Source organism: Micromesistius poutassou (genome assembly GCF_964030765.1).
Source record: "Micromesistius poutassou genome assembly, chromosome: 7".
NCBI classification, from domain to species: domain Eukaryota; kingdom Metazoa; phylum Chordata; class Actinopteri; order Gadiformes; family Gadidae; genus Micromesistius; species Micromesistius poutassou.
In genome coordinates this window covers 20,548,239-20,565,285 of record NC_140277.1, presented here as the reverse complement: position 1 = coordinate 20,565,285, position 17,047 = coordinate 20,548,239, and the positions used below count along the sequence as shown (strand labels likewise).

General features: G+C 45.8%; 1 protein-coding gene across 1 annotated transcript in view; it reads right to left on the bottom strand.

The window, feature by feature from the left end:
* Positions 1 to 246: 246 nt before the first annotated feature.
* Positions 247 to 17,047, bottom strand: part of pdxkb (pyridoxal (pyridoxine, vitamin B6) kinase b) — a gene marked incomplete at both ends in the record, with an annotated part of 28,370 nt that continues 11,569 nt past the window's right edge. Inside the window, 9 exons of the mRNA XM_084470465.1 lie at positions 247 to 362; positions 1,454 to 1,520; positions 4,516 to 4,652; positions 5,056 to 5,167; positions 11,103 to 11,148; positions 13,715 to 13,800; positions 13,954 to 13,988; positions 14,536 to 14,619; positions 16,381 to 16,485. Of these exons, the coding sequence (XP_084326591.1) occupies positions 247 to 362; positions 1,454 to 1,520; positions 4,516 to 4,652; positions 5,056 to 5,167; positions 11,103 to 11,148; positions 13,715 to 13,800; positions 13,954 to 13,988; positions 14,536 to 14,619; positions 16,381 to 16,485 (788 nt within the window). The remainder of the gene's footprint in view (positions 363 to 1,453; positions 1,521 to 4,515; positions 4,653 to 5,055; positions 5,168 to 11,102; positions 11,149 to 13,714; positions 13,801 to 13,953; positions 13,989 to 14,535; positions 14,620 to 16,380; positions 16,486 to 17,047) is intronic.

Sequence of the window (17,047 nt, the reverse complement as noted above, 5' to 3'; positions counted from 1 at the left end):
GATGGGTTAACTACACTACAACCTCTTCAGCTAACATTCAATCTACGGCACTGCTTAAGGATAAAGTGTCACATATAAGGGTGCTGGGGTGGGAGCTAGTGGGGGGGTCGTGTACCACAGAAGGAAAGCTTTTGTACGGGCGACAACGGACTGAAGGTTCTACTATGGGGGACGGAGAGCCGTGAGGAACAGCAGGGTTCTCTTCAGGGCTGTAAGGTGATGAGTCCCAGGGGGGAGGTGTCGATGTTAGGATATGACGGTGGCCCTCATGACGATGGCCGGGTCCTCTATGTCCGCTTTGCTCTGGACCATCCGCAGCTCCAGCTGGGGCGGGCTGGGCCGGCTGCCGGGGCCCGCCAGCTCTGGAACAGAGAGGTCAGGTCACTGCTCTCACATAGTACCTCACATACAGAGAGAGACAGGTCACTGCTCTCACATAGTACCTCACATACAGAGAGAGACAGGTCAGGTCACTGCTCTCACATAGTACCTCACATACAGAGAGAGACAGGTCAGGTCACTGCTCTCACATAGTACACCACCTCACATACAGATAGAGACAGGTCAGGTCACTGCTCTCACATAGTACCTCACATACAGATAGAGACAGGTCAGGTCACTGCTCTCACATAGTACACCACCTCACATACAGAGAGAGACAGGTCAGGTCACTGCTCTCACATAGTACACCACCTCACATACAGAGAGAGACAGGTCACTGCTCTCACATAGTACACCACCTCACATACAGATAGAGACAAAGTGAAGCTCATCAAGTGTGAGGTGCATTTCAGACCAGTTGGACACCGGGGGAAACGCTGTCGGGCAGGCCTGTGTGTTCACACACACATCCATCTGCACCTCAACACATTCTGGACTGTACTGCAAACTCCTTTACGTTAAAAAATGCTGTTCCTGCTGTCTCTCCGTACGCATCTCCACACTACCAAACTGCATCGTAGGCAACAGTAGTATATCGTTTGTCCACGTCAACTAAAACTGCACTAGACTAAAGTACCTAGCCGTGCTAATTCTGGAACCCGTAGTGCCTTCACAGTTCTGTGTCTAGCAAGTCTGCAAAGAGCTGCCTGCATTTAAACTTTAGCATATAAACATAAACACCAGGGCTACACTCACATCTTAGACCTATAGCGGTCAGCCCCTAACGTACATATAAACATAAACACCAGGGCTACACTCACATCTTAGACCTATGGAGCACAGCCCCTAACGTACATATAAACATAAACACCAGGGCTACACTCACATCTTAGACCTATGGAGCACAGCCCCTAACGTACATATAAACATAAACACCAGGGCTACACTCACATCTTAGACCTATAGCGGTCAGCCCCTAACGTACATATAAACATAAACACAAGGGCTACACTCACATCTTAGACCTATGGACGACAGCCCACACACACAACTCACAGCTCCCTGGTCTCACCGTGCGCGTAAGATATGGTCCTCTGGATGACATGGTGCATGACTGAGAAGGTCTTCTCACAGGCTGTCTGCAGAACACACCGGAGAACCATTACAAACAACACACAGAACCATTATAAACAACAACACAGAACCATTACAAACAACACAGAGAACCATTATAAACAACACAGAGAACCATTATAAACAACAACACAGAACCATTATAAACAACACAGAGAACCATTATAAACAACAACACAGAACCATTACAAACAACACAGAGAACCATTATAAACAACAACACAGAACCATTACAAACAACACAGAGAACCATTATAAACAACAACACAGAACCATTATAAACAACAACACAGAACCATTATAAACAACAACACAGAACCATTATAAACAACACAGAGAACCATTATAAACAACACAGAGAACCATTATAAACAACAACACAGAACCATTATAAACAACAACACAGAACCATTACAAAGAACAACACAGAACCATTATAAACAACACAGAGAACCATTATAAACAACAACACAGAACCATTATAAACAACAACACAGAACCATTACAAAGAACAACACAGAACCATTACAAACAACACAGAGAACCATTATAAACAACAACACAGAACCATTATAAACAACAACACAGAACCATTATAAACAACAACACAGAACCATTATAAACAACACAGAGAACCATTATAAACAACAACACAGAACCATTATAAACAACAACACAGAACCATTACAAAGAACAACACAGAACCATTATAAACAACACAGAACCATTATAAACAACAACACAGAACCATTACAAACAACACAGAACCATTATAAACAACACAGAGAACCATTATAAACAACACAGAACCATTATAAACAACAACACAGAACCATTATAAACAACAACACAGAACCATTATAAACAACACAGAACCATTACAAACAACACAGAACCATTATAAACAACAACACAGAACCATTACAAACAACACAGAACCATTATAAACAACACAGAACCATTATAAACAACAACACAGAACCATTACAAACAACAAGACAGACCCATTATAAACAACAACACAGAACCATTATAAACAACAACACAGAACCATTATAAACAACACAGAACCATTATAAACAACAACACAGAACCATTATAAACAACAACACAGAACCATTATAAACAACAACACAGAACCATTATAAACAACAACACAGAACCATTATAAACAACAAGACAGACCCATTATAAACAACAACACAGAACCATTACAAACAACAACACAGAACCATTACAAACAACACAGAGAACCATTATAAACAACACAGAACCATTATAAACAACAACACAGAACCATTACAAACAACAACACAGAACCATTATAAACAACAACACAGAACCATTACAAACAACACAGAACCATTATAAACAACACAGAGAACCATTATAAACAACACAGAACCATTATAAACAACAACACAGAACCATTATAAACAACACAGAGAACCATTATAAACAACACAGAACCATTATAAACAACAACACAGAACCATTATAAACAACAACACAGAACCATTATAAACAACAAGACAGAACCATTACAAACAACAAGACAGAACCATTACAAACAACAACACAGAACCATTATAAACAACAAGACAGAACCATTATAAACAACACAGAACCATTATAAACAACAACACAGAACCATTATAAACAACAACACAGAACCATTATAAACAACACAGAACCATTACAAACAACACAGAACCATTACAAATAACTACACAGAACCATTACAAACAACACAGAACCATTACAAACAACAACAACACAGAGAACCATTACAAACAACACAGAACCATTATAAACAACAACACAGAACCATTACAAACAACAACACAGAACCATTATAAACAACACAGAGAACCATTATAAACAACAACACAGAACCATTATAAACAACAACACAGAACCATTACAAACAACAACACAGAACCATTACAAACAACAACACAGAACCATTATAAACAACAACAACACAGAACCATTACAAACAACAACACAGAACCATTACAAACAACAACACAGAACCATTATAAACAACAACACAGAACCATTACAAACAACAACACAGAACCATTACAAACAACAACACAGAACAATTATAAACAACACAGAGAACCATTATAAACAACAACACAGAACCATTACAAACAACACAGAACCATTATAAACAACAACACAGAACCATTATAAACAACAACACAGAACCATTATAAACAACAACACAGAACCATTACAAACAACAACACAGAACCATTATAAACAACACAGAACCATTACAAACAACACAGAACCATTATAAACAACAACACAGAACCATTACAAACAACAACACAGAACCATTACAAACACCACAGAACCATTACAAACACCACAGAACCATTATAAAGAACAACACAGAACCATTACAAATAACTACACAGAACCATTACAAACAACACAGAACCATTACAAACAACACAGAACCATTATAAACAACAAGACAGAACCATTATAAACAACAACACAGAACCATTACAAACAACAACAACAACAACACAGAGAACCATTACAAACAACAACACAGAACCATTATAAACAACAACAGTGTGTGTGTGTGTGTGTGTGTGTGTGTGTGTGTGTGTGTGTGTGTGGTCCCATACCTTCAGGTCATTGGGATAGTGGTGTGTGTGTGTGTGTGTGTGTGTGTGTGTGTGTGTGTGTGTGTGTGTGTGTACCTTCAGGTCATTGGGATAGTGGTATGTGTGTGTGTGTGTGTGTGTACCTTCAGGTCATTGGGATAGTGGTGTGTTTGTGTGTGTGTGTGTGTGTGTGTGTGTGTGTGTGTGTGTGTGTGTGTGTGTGTGTGTGTGTGTGTGTGTGTGTGTGTGTGTGTGTGTGTGTACCTTCAGGTCATTGGGGTAGTGGTGTGTGTGTGTGTGTGTGTGTGTGTGTGTACCTTCAGGTCATTGGGGTAGTGGTGTGTGTGTGTGTGTGTGTGTGTGTGTGTACCTTCAGGTCATTGGGGTAGTGGTGTGTCCATGCTAGCAGCATAGCAGCGAAGAGATCTCCAGTGCCCACGAACACAGCGTCCACCTTGGGCACGTCCATCCTCACCCTCTGGGTGGACCAGCTACCATCAGGGTGGACTAACACACAACACACACATCAACACAACACACATCAACACAACACACATCAACACACAACACACATCAACACACAACACACAACACACATCAGCACACATCAACACACATCAGCACACATCAACACACAGTGGAACTGGAGCACATGCTCCCACAACAGGCCTGGCCGAGCTGCCTACTTGGCATTGCAACACATGGTGGAGATCCAACCACACGCAGACACAAAGGAGCACTTTGAACGACTTCAACATTAACAACATTATCCAGTCCTCAGTTACCCTGAGGAGAACGGCCTAACAAGAGACAAACAGGGAGGCAAACATCCAAACGTACACAACAAAGCATGAGAAAAAGCAACGTTGACTAGAAACACATTGATGACGACGAGCAGCAAACTAATTACCAGTGCGTTGGCTTCCAAGAGAAACCAGGAACTGGTCTCCAAGTCTGGAGGGCAGGTCAGACGAGGTGATGACAACTGTGTCTGGACCCATCACATGGAGCAGATCCATCACCTGGAAGTAGAGTCACATGGTCACTACCGCCAACCCCTCATTATCTACCTAGTAGGTCACTACCGCCAACCCCTCATTATCTACCTAGTAGGTCACTACCACCAACCCCTCATTATCTACCTAGTAGGTCACTACCACCAACCCCTTCATTATCTACCTAGTAGGTCACTACCGGACAACCCCTCATTATCTACCTAGTAGGTCACTACCAGACAACCCCTCATTATCTACCTAGTAGGTCACTACCGCCAACCCCTCATTATCTACCTAGTAGGTCACTACCGGACAACCCCTTCATTATCTACCTAGTAGGTCACTACCGCCAACCCCTCATTATCTACCTAGTAGGTCACTACCAGACAACCCCTCATTATCTACCTAGTAGGTCACTACCGCCAACCCCTCATTATCTACCTAGTAGGTCACTACCAGACAACCCCTTCATTATCTACCTAGTAGGTCACTACCGACAACCCCTCATTATCTACCTAGTAGGTCACTACCGGACAACCCCTTCATTATCTACCTAGTAGGTCACTACCGGACAACCCCTCATTATCTACCTAGTAGGTCACTACCAGACAACCCCTCATTATCTACCTAGTAGGTCACTACCAGACAACCCCTTCATTATCTACCTAGTAGGTCACTACCGACAACCCCTCATTATCTACCTAGTAGGTCACTACCGGACAACCCCTTCATTATCTACCTAGTAGGTCACTACCGGACAACCCCTCATTATCTACCTAGTAGGTCACTACCGGACAACCCCTCATTATCTACCTAGTAGGTCACTACCGCCAACCCCTCATTATCTACCTAGTAGGTCACTACCGGACAACCCCTTCATTATCTACCTAGTAGGTCACTACTGTTACGCCAGGGAAGGTGTCCTTCCCCTGTGTGGTGGGGGAGGCGCTGCTTCCCTACTTGGGCCACTTGGCTCTTCCCTTTCCGCAGCAGGTGCACCTGATTGACCTGATCGGCCTATAAAAGGAGGAAGACATCCAGCCTGTCGGTCTCTCGCTGCCTGCGTGACAGCAGCTGCTGCTGCCAACCCTTTTCTTCTTTACTTTGGTTTTGTTGCACATTCTCACTACACCAGTCCATAACACACTACACATAGTTAAGCTGCCATCTACACTGATACTTAACTTCCTTGTTAGGGCCTATATTTTGAATAAATATACAAAAACTTCACTGCGTGTCTCCCAATTTGTTATGTCATGCTTGAGCCATGCGGTCATAACACTACCGGACAACCCCTTCATTATCTACCTAGTAGGTCACTACCGCCAACCCCTTCATTATCTACCTAGTAGGTCACTACCGGACAACCCCTTCATTATCTACCTAGTAGGTCACTACCGCCAACCCCTTCATTATCTACCTAGTAGGTCACTACCGGACAACCCCTTCATTATCTACCTAGTAGGTCACTACCGGACAACCCTTCATTATCTACCTAGTAGGTCACTACTGCCAACCCCTTCATTATCTACCTAGTAGGTCACTACCGGACAACCCCTCATTATCTACCTAGTAGGTCACTACCGGACAACCCCTTCATTATCTACCTAGTAGGTGACTACCGGACAACCCCTTCATTATCTACCTAGTAGGTCACTACTGACAACCCCTTCATTATCTACCTAGTAGGTCACTACCGGACAACCCCTTCATTATCTACCTAGTAGGTCACTACCGGACAACCCCTTCATTATCTACCTAGTAGGTCACTACCGACAACCCCTTCATTATCTACCTAGTAGGTCACTACCGACAACCCCTTCATTATCTACCTAGTAGGTCAGTACAGAACAAACCAGGTTCACAAAGACCCCATGGAAGACCCTGCCCGGAGGAAGCCCAGGGCCCCCGTCTGGAGCCAGGCCCAAACGAGCGCCTGGTGGCCGGGTTTGCCACTGAGCCCGGTCGGGCACAGCCCGACGTGGCACGCAGCCCCCCCCCCTTCGTCCTGTGGGCCCACCACCTGCAGGAAGACCCGCTGGGGTCGGTGCGCTGCCACATGGGTGGTAGTGAAGGTCAGGGGTCTTGACGGACCAGACCCGAGCGGCAGAAGCTGGCTCTGGGGACGTGGAACGTCACCTCACTGGGGAAAGGAACCGGAGCTTGTGAGGGAGGTGGAGCGCTACCAGTGAGATCTGGTGGGGCTAACCTCTACGCACAGTCTCAGCTCTGGTACCGTACTCCGGGATAGGGGTTGGACTCTATTCTTCTCCAGAGTTGCCAGGGCTTGAGGCACCGGGCGGGTTGGGGATACTCATAAATCCCTGACTGGATTACCTACTCCGGGTATTAGTCCTTACCCCCCGTGAAGGAGTTCCAATACCTCTTACCTTGTTGGTGAGTGAGGGGAAGATGGAGCACGAGATTGGCCGGAGAATCTGAGTGGTATTTTATTCTCTTTACTGCTGGGACAAAAAGAGAGCTGAGCCGGAAGGCAAAGCTCTCTATCTACCGGTACATTTTCGTTCCTACCCTCACCTATGGTCATTAAAGATGGGTCATGACCGAAATAATGAGATTGCGGGTACAAGCGGCAGAGATGGGTTTTCTCAGGAGGGGGGCTGGCGTCTCCCTTAGAGATAAGGTGAGAAGCTCAGCCATCTGTGAGGAACTGGGATTAGAGCCGCTGTGTGTCAGTGGAGGTGGTTCGCCTGGTGGGGATGCCCACTGGGCGCCTCCCTAGGGAGGAGTTCCAGGCATCCAGGACTCGGTGGAGAGATTACATTTCAACACTGGCCTGGGAACGCCTCAGGATCCCCCGTCAGAGCTGCTCAATGTCGCCCAGGAAAGGGAAGTCTGGGGCCCCCTGCTGGAGCTGCAGCGACCCCACCCAGATAAGGTTGAAGATGTAATGTGATGGTCACTACTGGAAAAACTACTTGATTATCTAAGTAGATCATTATCTACACAAAGCATTTAATTATCTGCTTTGTAGATCACTGTTGTTATATCCCAGATCATTATCTACTTAGTAGGTCACTATCATTATAACCAGAGTTTTTAACAAAACATGGACTTCTAAGTAGTCTCTAAGTAGACTCCTCCATGTTAGGGACTCCTCCATGTTAGGGCTGAGGGACTCCTCCATGTTAGGGCTGAGGGACTCCTCCATGTTAGGGCTGAGGGACTCCTCCATGTTAGGGCTGAGGGACTCCTCCATGTTAGGGCTGAGGGACTCCTCCATGTTAGGGCTGAGGGACTCCTCCATGTTAGGGCTGAGGGACTCCTCCATGTTAGGGCTGAGGGACTCCTCCATGTTAGGGGCCAAAGGCCCCTAACATGGAAACACGTACAAAAAATATAAATGACAATGACCGGCGTACAGAAGAGGACGACTAACCCTAACCACTACTGCAATATTATCATAAACATCATCTCTTGACAAAGAACGCACTGAGTGCAGTCAGACTGCCCATGAATGACCAAATTCAAGTTTGAAATATTTAATTTGAATTTTGCTCTCTTATGTGTTGATGTTTTAAATGACGCTCTTTGTTACACGAGGTGTGCACCTCCCGCCCGTGGACTACAGATAACTAACTATTGTGCACTATCCCTGTGAAATAAACTAATAAATAATACTACCATTACAATCCACATCATAATCAAAGACAACTTTTTTTATTTTCTTTTGGCCAAGTATGCTCACACATACAAGGAATTTGGTCTCTGCATTTATCCCATCTGTGAATTAGTGAAACACACACAGAGCACACAGTGAACACACACACACACACACACACACACACAGTGAACACACACACACAGTGAACACACACACACACAGTGAACACACACACACACACACACACACACACAGTGAACACACACACAGTGAACACACAGTGAACACACACACAGTGAACACACACACACACACAGTGAACACACACACACACACACACAGTGAACACACACACAGTGAACACACAGTGAACACACACACAGTGAACACACACACACACACACAGTGAACACACACACAGTGAACACACACAGTGAACACACACACACACACACACAGTGAACACACACACAGTGAACACACACACAGTGAACACACACAGTGAACACACACACACACACACACACACACACACACACACACACACACACACACACACACACACAGTGAACACACACACACACACACACACACACACACACACACACACACACACACACACACAGTGAACACACACACACACACACACACAGTGAACACACACACACACACACACACAGTGAACACACACACACACACACACACAGTGAACACACAGTGAACACACACACACACACACACACACACACACAGTGAACACACACACACACACACACACACACACACACACACACACACACACACACACACACACACACACACACACACACACACACACACACACAGTGAACACACACACAGTGAACACACAGTGAACACACACACAGTGAACACACACACACACACAGTGAACACACACACACACACACACACACACACACACACACACAGTGAACACACACAGTGAACACACACACACACACACACACACACAGTGAACACACACACAGTGAACACACACACACACACAGTGAACACACACACACACACACACACACACACACACACACACACAGTGAACACACACAGTGAACACACACACACACACACACACACAGTGAACACACACACAGTGAACACACACACACACACACACACACACACACACACACACACAGTGAACACACAGTGAACACACACACACACACACACACACACACACAGTGAACACACACACACACACACACACACACACACACACACACACACACACACACACACACACACACACACACACACACACACACACACACACACACACACACACACACACACAGTGAACACACACACAGTGAACACACAGTGAACACACACACAGTGAACACACACACACACACACACACACACACACACACACAGTGAACACACACACACACACACACACACACACACACACACACACACACACACACACACACACACACACACACACACACACACACACACACACACACACAGTGAACACACACACAGTGAACACACAGTGAACACACACACAGTGACCACACAGTGAGGTGAACACACACACAGTGAACACACACACACAGTGACCACACACACACACACACACACACACACAGTGAACACACACACACAGTGACCACACAGTGAGGTGAAGCCCACACTGACCCGGAGCAGCGAGCCGTTACAGCGGGGCCCGGGGAGCAGGGAGGGGTGAGGGGCCTTGCCCAAGGGCCCTTCAGCGTGGACGTGGGCCTGGGAGAGCTCTTGGGTTTAAAGGCCCCAACCAGTAGGCCCCAGCGGCCCCGTCTACCTACCACTGCTGGTACAGACCATCATCATCTACCTACCACTGCTGGTACAGACCATCATCATCTACCTACCACTGCTGTTACAGACCATCATCATCTACCTACCACTGCTGTTACAGACCATCATCATCTACCTACCACTGCTGGTACAGACCATCATCATCTACCTACCACTGCTGGTACAGACCATCATCATCTACCTACCACTGCTGTTACAGACCATCATCATCTACCTACCACTGCTGGTACAGACCATCATCATCTACCTACCACTGCTGGTACAGACCATCATCATCTACCTACCACTGCTGTTACAGACCATCATCATCTACCTACCACTGCTGTTACAGACCATCATCATCTACCTACCACTGCTGTTACAGACCATCATCATCTACCTACCACTGCTGTTACAGACCATCATCATCTACCTGGTAGGTCAGTAGAAGCCACCTCCTCACACACAGAGGTACGCTATAAAGGGTGGAGGTAGAAGGGCTCTCACCTCCACAGCCTCTTTCTCTGTGTTGATGTTCTTCCCGGTCAATAACCTGAAACAGAAAGCACAAAGCCAGCGTTAGCAGTGATCTACTCCATTGTTCCTCCACAGCCACTGGATGAGGCTAACAGAAGCTCTTCTTCCATAGTGGCTTCATGGGTAGAGGACTGAGTCAAAATGAGTCAGCTGGGGACAAGTACGGATCCAAAAGGGAGCAACAAGTGGGTAACTTGTTGAGGACATTGATTGGGCGACCAATGTTTAGATTTAATGGACATTCAGGTCGAAAACAACGCACCAACAACTACTAACGAGCTCAGGTTCTTGACTCTCATACACCTAAAGGAGTGACACACAAGTGGAACATCCGACCCGCACCAGGCTGCAAACCTCTGGCCACCGAGCCCCGGCCCTCTGGACGCTCCCCCCCCGACATCCCAAATACCTCACCCCTGCCCCCTTCAACCTACCTCACCCCTGGCCCCCTTCAACCTACCTCACCCCCGCCCCCTTCAACCTACCTCACCCCCGCCCCCTTCAACCTACCTCACCCCCGCCCCCTTCAACCTACCTCACCCCCGCCCCCTTCAACCTACCTCACCCCCGGCCCCTTCAACCTACCTCACCCCCGCCCCCTTCAACCTACCTCACCCCCGGCCCCTTCAACCTACCTCACCCCCGCCCCCTTCAACCTACCTCACCCCCGCCCCCTTCAACCTACCTCACCCCTGGCCCCCTTCAACCTACCTCACCCCCGCCCCCTTCAACCTACCTCACCCCTGGCCCCTTCAACCTACCTCACCCCCGCCCCCTTCAACCTACCTCACCCCTGGCCCCCTTAAAGCTCTACAGCAGCTCTTCAACCTACCTCACCCTGGCCCCCTTAAAGCTCTTAAGTTATTTTGTAAAGTGTCTATATGAATCAAATGTATTATTATTATTAGCCACTCTATTGAAGCATAAATGAAAACCTTACAATTAAAATAAAGAAATAATAAATAAGGAAGATGAGGAAGCGCCTTTGTCAAAGGGCCCTTACTGTTGCAGCAGTGTGATGGTGAGCTCCTGACATCAGAGCTCCTGTCTCTCCCTCAGAAATCAGAGCTCCTGTCTCTCAGACATCAGAGCTCCTGTCTCTCCCTCAGACATCAGAGCTCCTGTCTCTCAGACATCAGAGCTCCTGTCTCTCTCTCAGACATCAGAGCTCCTGTCTCTCCCTCAGACATCAGAGCTCCTGTCTCTCAGACATCAGAGCTCCTGTCTCTCCCTCAGACATCAGAGCTCCTGTCTCTCAGACATCAGAGCTCCTGTCTCTCCCTCAGACATCAGAGCTCCTGTCTCTCAGACATCAGAGCTCCTGTCTCTCCCTCAGACATCAGAGCTCCTGTCTCTCAGACATCAGAGCTCCTGTCTCTCCCTCAGACATCAGAGCTCCTGTCTCTCCCTCAGACATCAGAGCTCCTGTCTCTCCCTCAGACATCAGAGCTCCTGTCTCTCAGACATCAGAGCTCCCACTAGGGACGGCACTGAGTCAGGAAACAGCCCTTAACAAGGTGGAACACAGGAAACAGCCCTTAACAAGGTGGGCCACAGGAAACAGCCCTTAACAAGGCTAAGTGGACCACAGGAAACAGCCCTTAACAAGGTGGGCCACAGGAAACAGCCCTTAACAAGGTGGACCACAGGAAACAGCCCTTAACAAGGCTAAGTGGACCACAGGAAACAGCCCTTAACAAGGTGGGCCACAGGAAACAGCCCTTAACAAGGTGGACCACAGGAAACAGCCCTTAACAAGGCTAAGTGGACCACAGGAAACAGCCCTTAACAAGGTGGACCACAGGAAACAGCCCTTAACAAGGTGGACCACAGGAAACAGCCCTTAACAAGGCTAAGTGGACCACAGGAAACAGCCCTTAACAAGGTGGGCCACAGGAAACAGCCCTTAACAAGGTGGGCCACAGGAAACAGCCCTTAACAAGGTGGACCACAGGAAACAGCCCTTAACAAGGTGGACCACAGGAAACAGCCCTTAACAAGGTGGGCCACAGGAAACAGCCCTTAACAAGGTGGACCACAGGAAACAGCCCTTAACAAGGTGGACCACAGGAAACAGCCCTTAACAAGGTGGACCACAGGAAACAGCCCTTAACAAGGTGGGCCACAGGAAACAGCCCTTAACAAGGTGGGCCACAGGAAACAGCCCTTAACAAGGCTAAGTGGACCACAGGAAACAGCCCTTAACAAGGCTAAGTGGACCACAGGAAACAGCCCTTAACAAGGTGGGCCATAGAAAATGATTTAAGTGTAAAAAATAGGATAAAATACCAGCGTTAACAGAATAAATGGCTGCCTTTAAATAACTTCAAAAATTACTTTAAGACAGACTAGCAACGCGCCCACGATTCAGTCACAACATCATCATGTGATCAACGTGAGGGTGACTGCAGCATCATCAGTTATTCATGTGATCAACGTAGTATCATCAGTTATTCATGTGATCAACGTAAAGGGTGACTGCAGTATCATCAGTTATTCATGTGATCAACGTAGCATCATCAGTTATTCATGTGATCAACGTAGTATCATCAGTTATTCATGTGATCATCAGCGTTACTCACTCTGCTTCAAACTGATTGGGAGTGATGATGTCAGCCACCGGGACCACCTTGTTCTTATAGACGGGGTGGAGGTTTTCAGGAACGTACTATAACACACACACACACACACACACACACACACACACACACACACACATTACTTGAATTGTAGTTATTTAAGTTCCATAAGTTGCATTTGTGTGTGGATTTGCATTTGTGTGTGTGTGTGTGTGTGTGTGTGTGTGTTCGTGCCAACATACCATGGAACCATGATCTCCAAGCACAGGGTCACACACTGAAAGGACACACACTGAGTCAGTGAGCTGGTATTGGTCTGGTCTAAGCAGGCCTTCCACTGTGGTCGTACCTGGTGCCACATGGTATCTAGTCTACCAGGTACCACAGGCAATAGTACTGCCAATTGACAATCACTGTAAGATAAGACGTCCTTGAAGCCACATCAGTCCAGTGTGTCCATCATGAGAGACGGCTCCCTGTGTGCTTCACACATCCTTATCCTCATCGTCTGACCCCACTACTGCCAGCTGTTCTGTACCACAACAGGAACAGGTCTGGGTTCAAAAGGCTTGTTCAATTGGTCAGCAGTGTGTAGCGTAGTAGTGTAGCCAATGAGTAAGGTGATCATGTACTCCTCAGTGTGGCCAGGTCAGGGCTTGTCATGTTACTACCTTCCTTTATACATTCACTGATACATGTGTTTATGGAGACGGATTAGCTCAAGGACGCTCACAGACAGGCTGAGGTCACTGGGGACCGAACCTTAAGAATATTTATTTCATTCAAAAGGAATATAAGTAACCAGTATTCATCAGAACACTTACCATACACCAGGCTGGGGTTGGCCCTCTTCAGCTCCTGAATGATGTCCACCACCATCTCCAGGAAGGACGTGTCCCTGGAGTACCCTGAGCAGACACAGATACCAGGTGAGTCCTAGGGGACTAGTACGCAGTAGGAGCTAGGAGAGGTCATCCACAGGTCAAATAAAGGTCACTTCCCCTCCAACCTCTGCCACTTGACGTGATATTTGTGCAGATTAGGGGTGTACGGTATAAACAGTATAGAGGGTACACCGGTGTGAATGGATTTTGATGTTACCGTGAGACTGGTAGACAGTGTTGTGTGTAACGCGTTACAAAGTAAGTAACGCGTACATACAGTAAAGTAACTTATTTTTAATGAAAAAAGTAAAGTTACACGTAACTACTGAAAATATGGTAACAAAACGTAGTTCCTTTTTCAATTCGGTGCAACGTTACTTTCCCCAGGGACTGATTTGACAGCGATACTGCCTCCTCTCAGGCAACAGTCCCTTCACGAGCTCTCCTTCACCGTACAGACAGACGCTGGTAGCGTGAAGCTGTCTCTGCATTTCAGACATCGCTTCTGCAGGCATTTTCCAAACTTAAAAATATATATATGTATTTAGGATTTTTTTCTATTATAGTTTTGCTCAATAAATATTCTTAAAATACTTCTGTACTATGTGAAATATTTCCTAGTAATACAAAAGTACAGTAATAGCTGCCTAACCAGTATTTTACCCCTTCAGAAGCATTTATATCGAAATTAGAAGATAAGATTAACATACCGTGATATAATACCGTTACCGTCTATGCCTCAAACCATACCGTGATATACATTTTAGTCCGTACCGTACAGCCCTACACTGAAGCACTTTGTGGAGCATACTTAACACACTTTTAAGTGTGATTTTATTCATTTTGTTGGTTATAAGGCACTTGTTCAATAAAGTGTAAGAATAATTTTATTTATTTTCACGGTTAAAAATGTAAAACGTTATTAATATGTATAAAAAGAGTTTAAAATACAAATGTCAGAACGTAGTCATAGTGGTGAAGGTTAATGATGTTATAAGAGGTGTACTGTCAGAACGTAGTCATAGTGGTGAAGGTTAATGATGTTATAAGAGGGTACCTGTCAGAACGTAGTCATAGTGGTGAAGGTTAATGATGTTATAAGGGGGTACCTGTCAGAACGTAGTCATAGTGGTGAAGGTTAATGATGTTATAAGAGGGTACCTGTCAGAACGTAGTCATAGTGGTGAAGGTTAATGATGTTATAAGAGGGTACCTGTCAGAACGTAGTCATAGTGGTGAAGGTTAATGATGTTATAAGGGGGTACCTGTCAGAACGTAGTCATAGTGGTGAAGGTTAATGATGTTATAAGAGGTGTACTGTCAGAACGTAGTCATAGTGGTGAAGGTTAATGATGTTATAAGGGGGTACCTGTCAGAACGTAGTCATAGTGGTGAAGGTTAATGATGTTATAAGGGGGTACCTGTCAGAACGTAGTCATAGTGGTGAAGGTTAATGATGTTATAAGGGGGTACCTGTCAGAACGTAGTCATAGTGGTGAAGGTTAATGATGTTATAAGGGGGTACCTGTCAGAACGTAGTCATAGTGGTGAAGGTTAATGATGTTATAAGGGGGTACCTGTCAGAACGTAGTCATAGTGGTGAAGGTTAATGATGTTATAAGAGGTGTACTGTCAGAACGTAGTCATAGTGGTGAAGGTTAATGATGTTATAAGGGGGTACCTGTCAGAACGTAGTCATAGTGGTGAAGGTTAATGATGTTATAAGGGGGTACCTGTCAGAACGTAGTCATAGTGGTGAAGGTTAATGATGTTATAAGGGGGTACCTGTCAGAACGTAGTCATAGTGGTGCACGTTGTTCAGTTTGATGCCCTCGTAGAGGACATGCAGCTCATCGGCTGTCAACACCTGGCCCTTCCAATGGGAGTAACCTGGAACAGGAGCAGAGGTGAATGTTTACACAGTACACACACACTAGAGCCCGACCGATATATCGGCGGGCTGATATTATCGGCCGATATTAGGCATTTTCCAAACTATCGGTATCGGCATTTATAATGGCCGATAAATGAATATTTTAAAAAACAGACGAAACACTGCTGCATAGTTTGTCCACCAGAGGGCACTCTAACGCCGCAACCCGCCACAAGCCAGAGTCGGGCAGAGCGAACGAGTTATCCACGACATCATTCATCGGTGAAGTGTGTTCATAAGACATACCTTGCTTGAATAACAATTGAAATAACATCCTCATCAGTTCTCTAAACTGTTTATAAGCATGATAAAATTCATGACGTTATCCATTGCTTAATTATAGCTCTTTTACACGTGTGTACAATCGCGAATGAACAACGCGAGTGTGTGGACACGAACGCACACTCGAAAAACTGTTTTACAATCATTTGCAGCAGCATATGACGTTATCCATTGCTAAATTATAGCTCTTTTACACGTGTGTGAAATCGAGTGTGCGGACATACATAGGCTACAAGT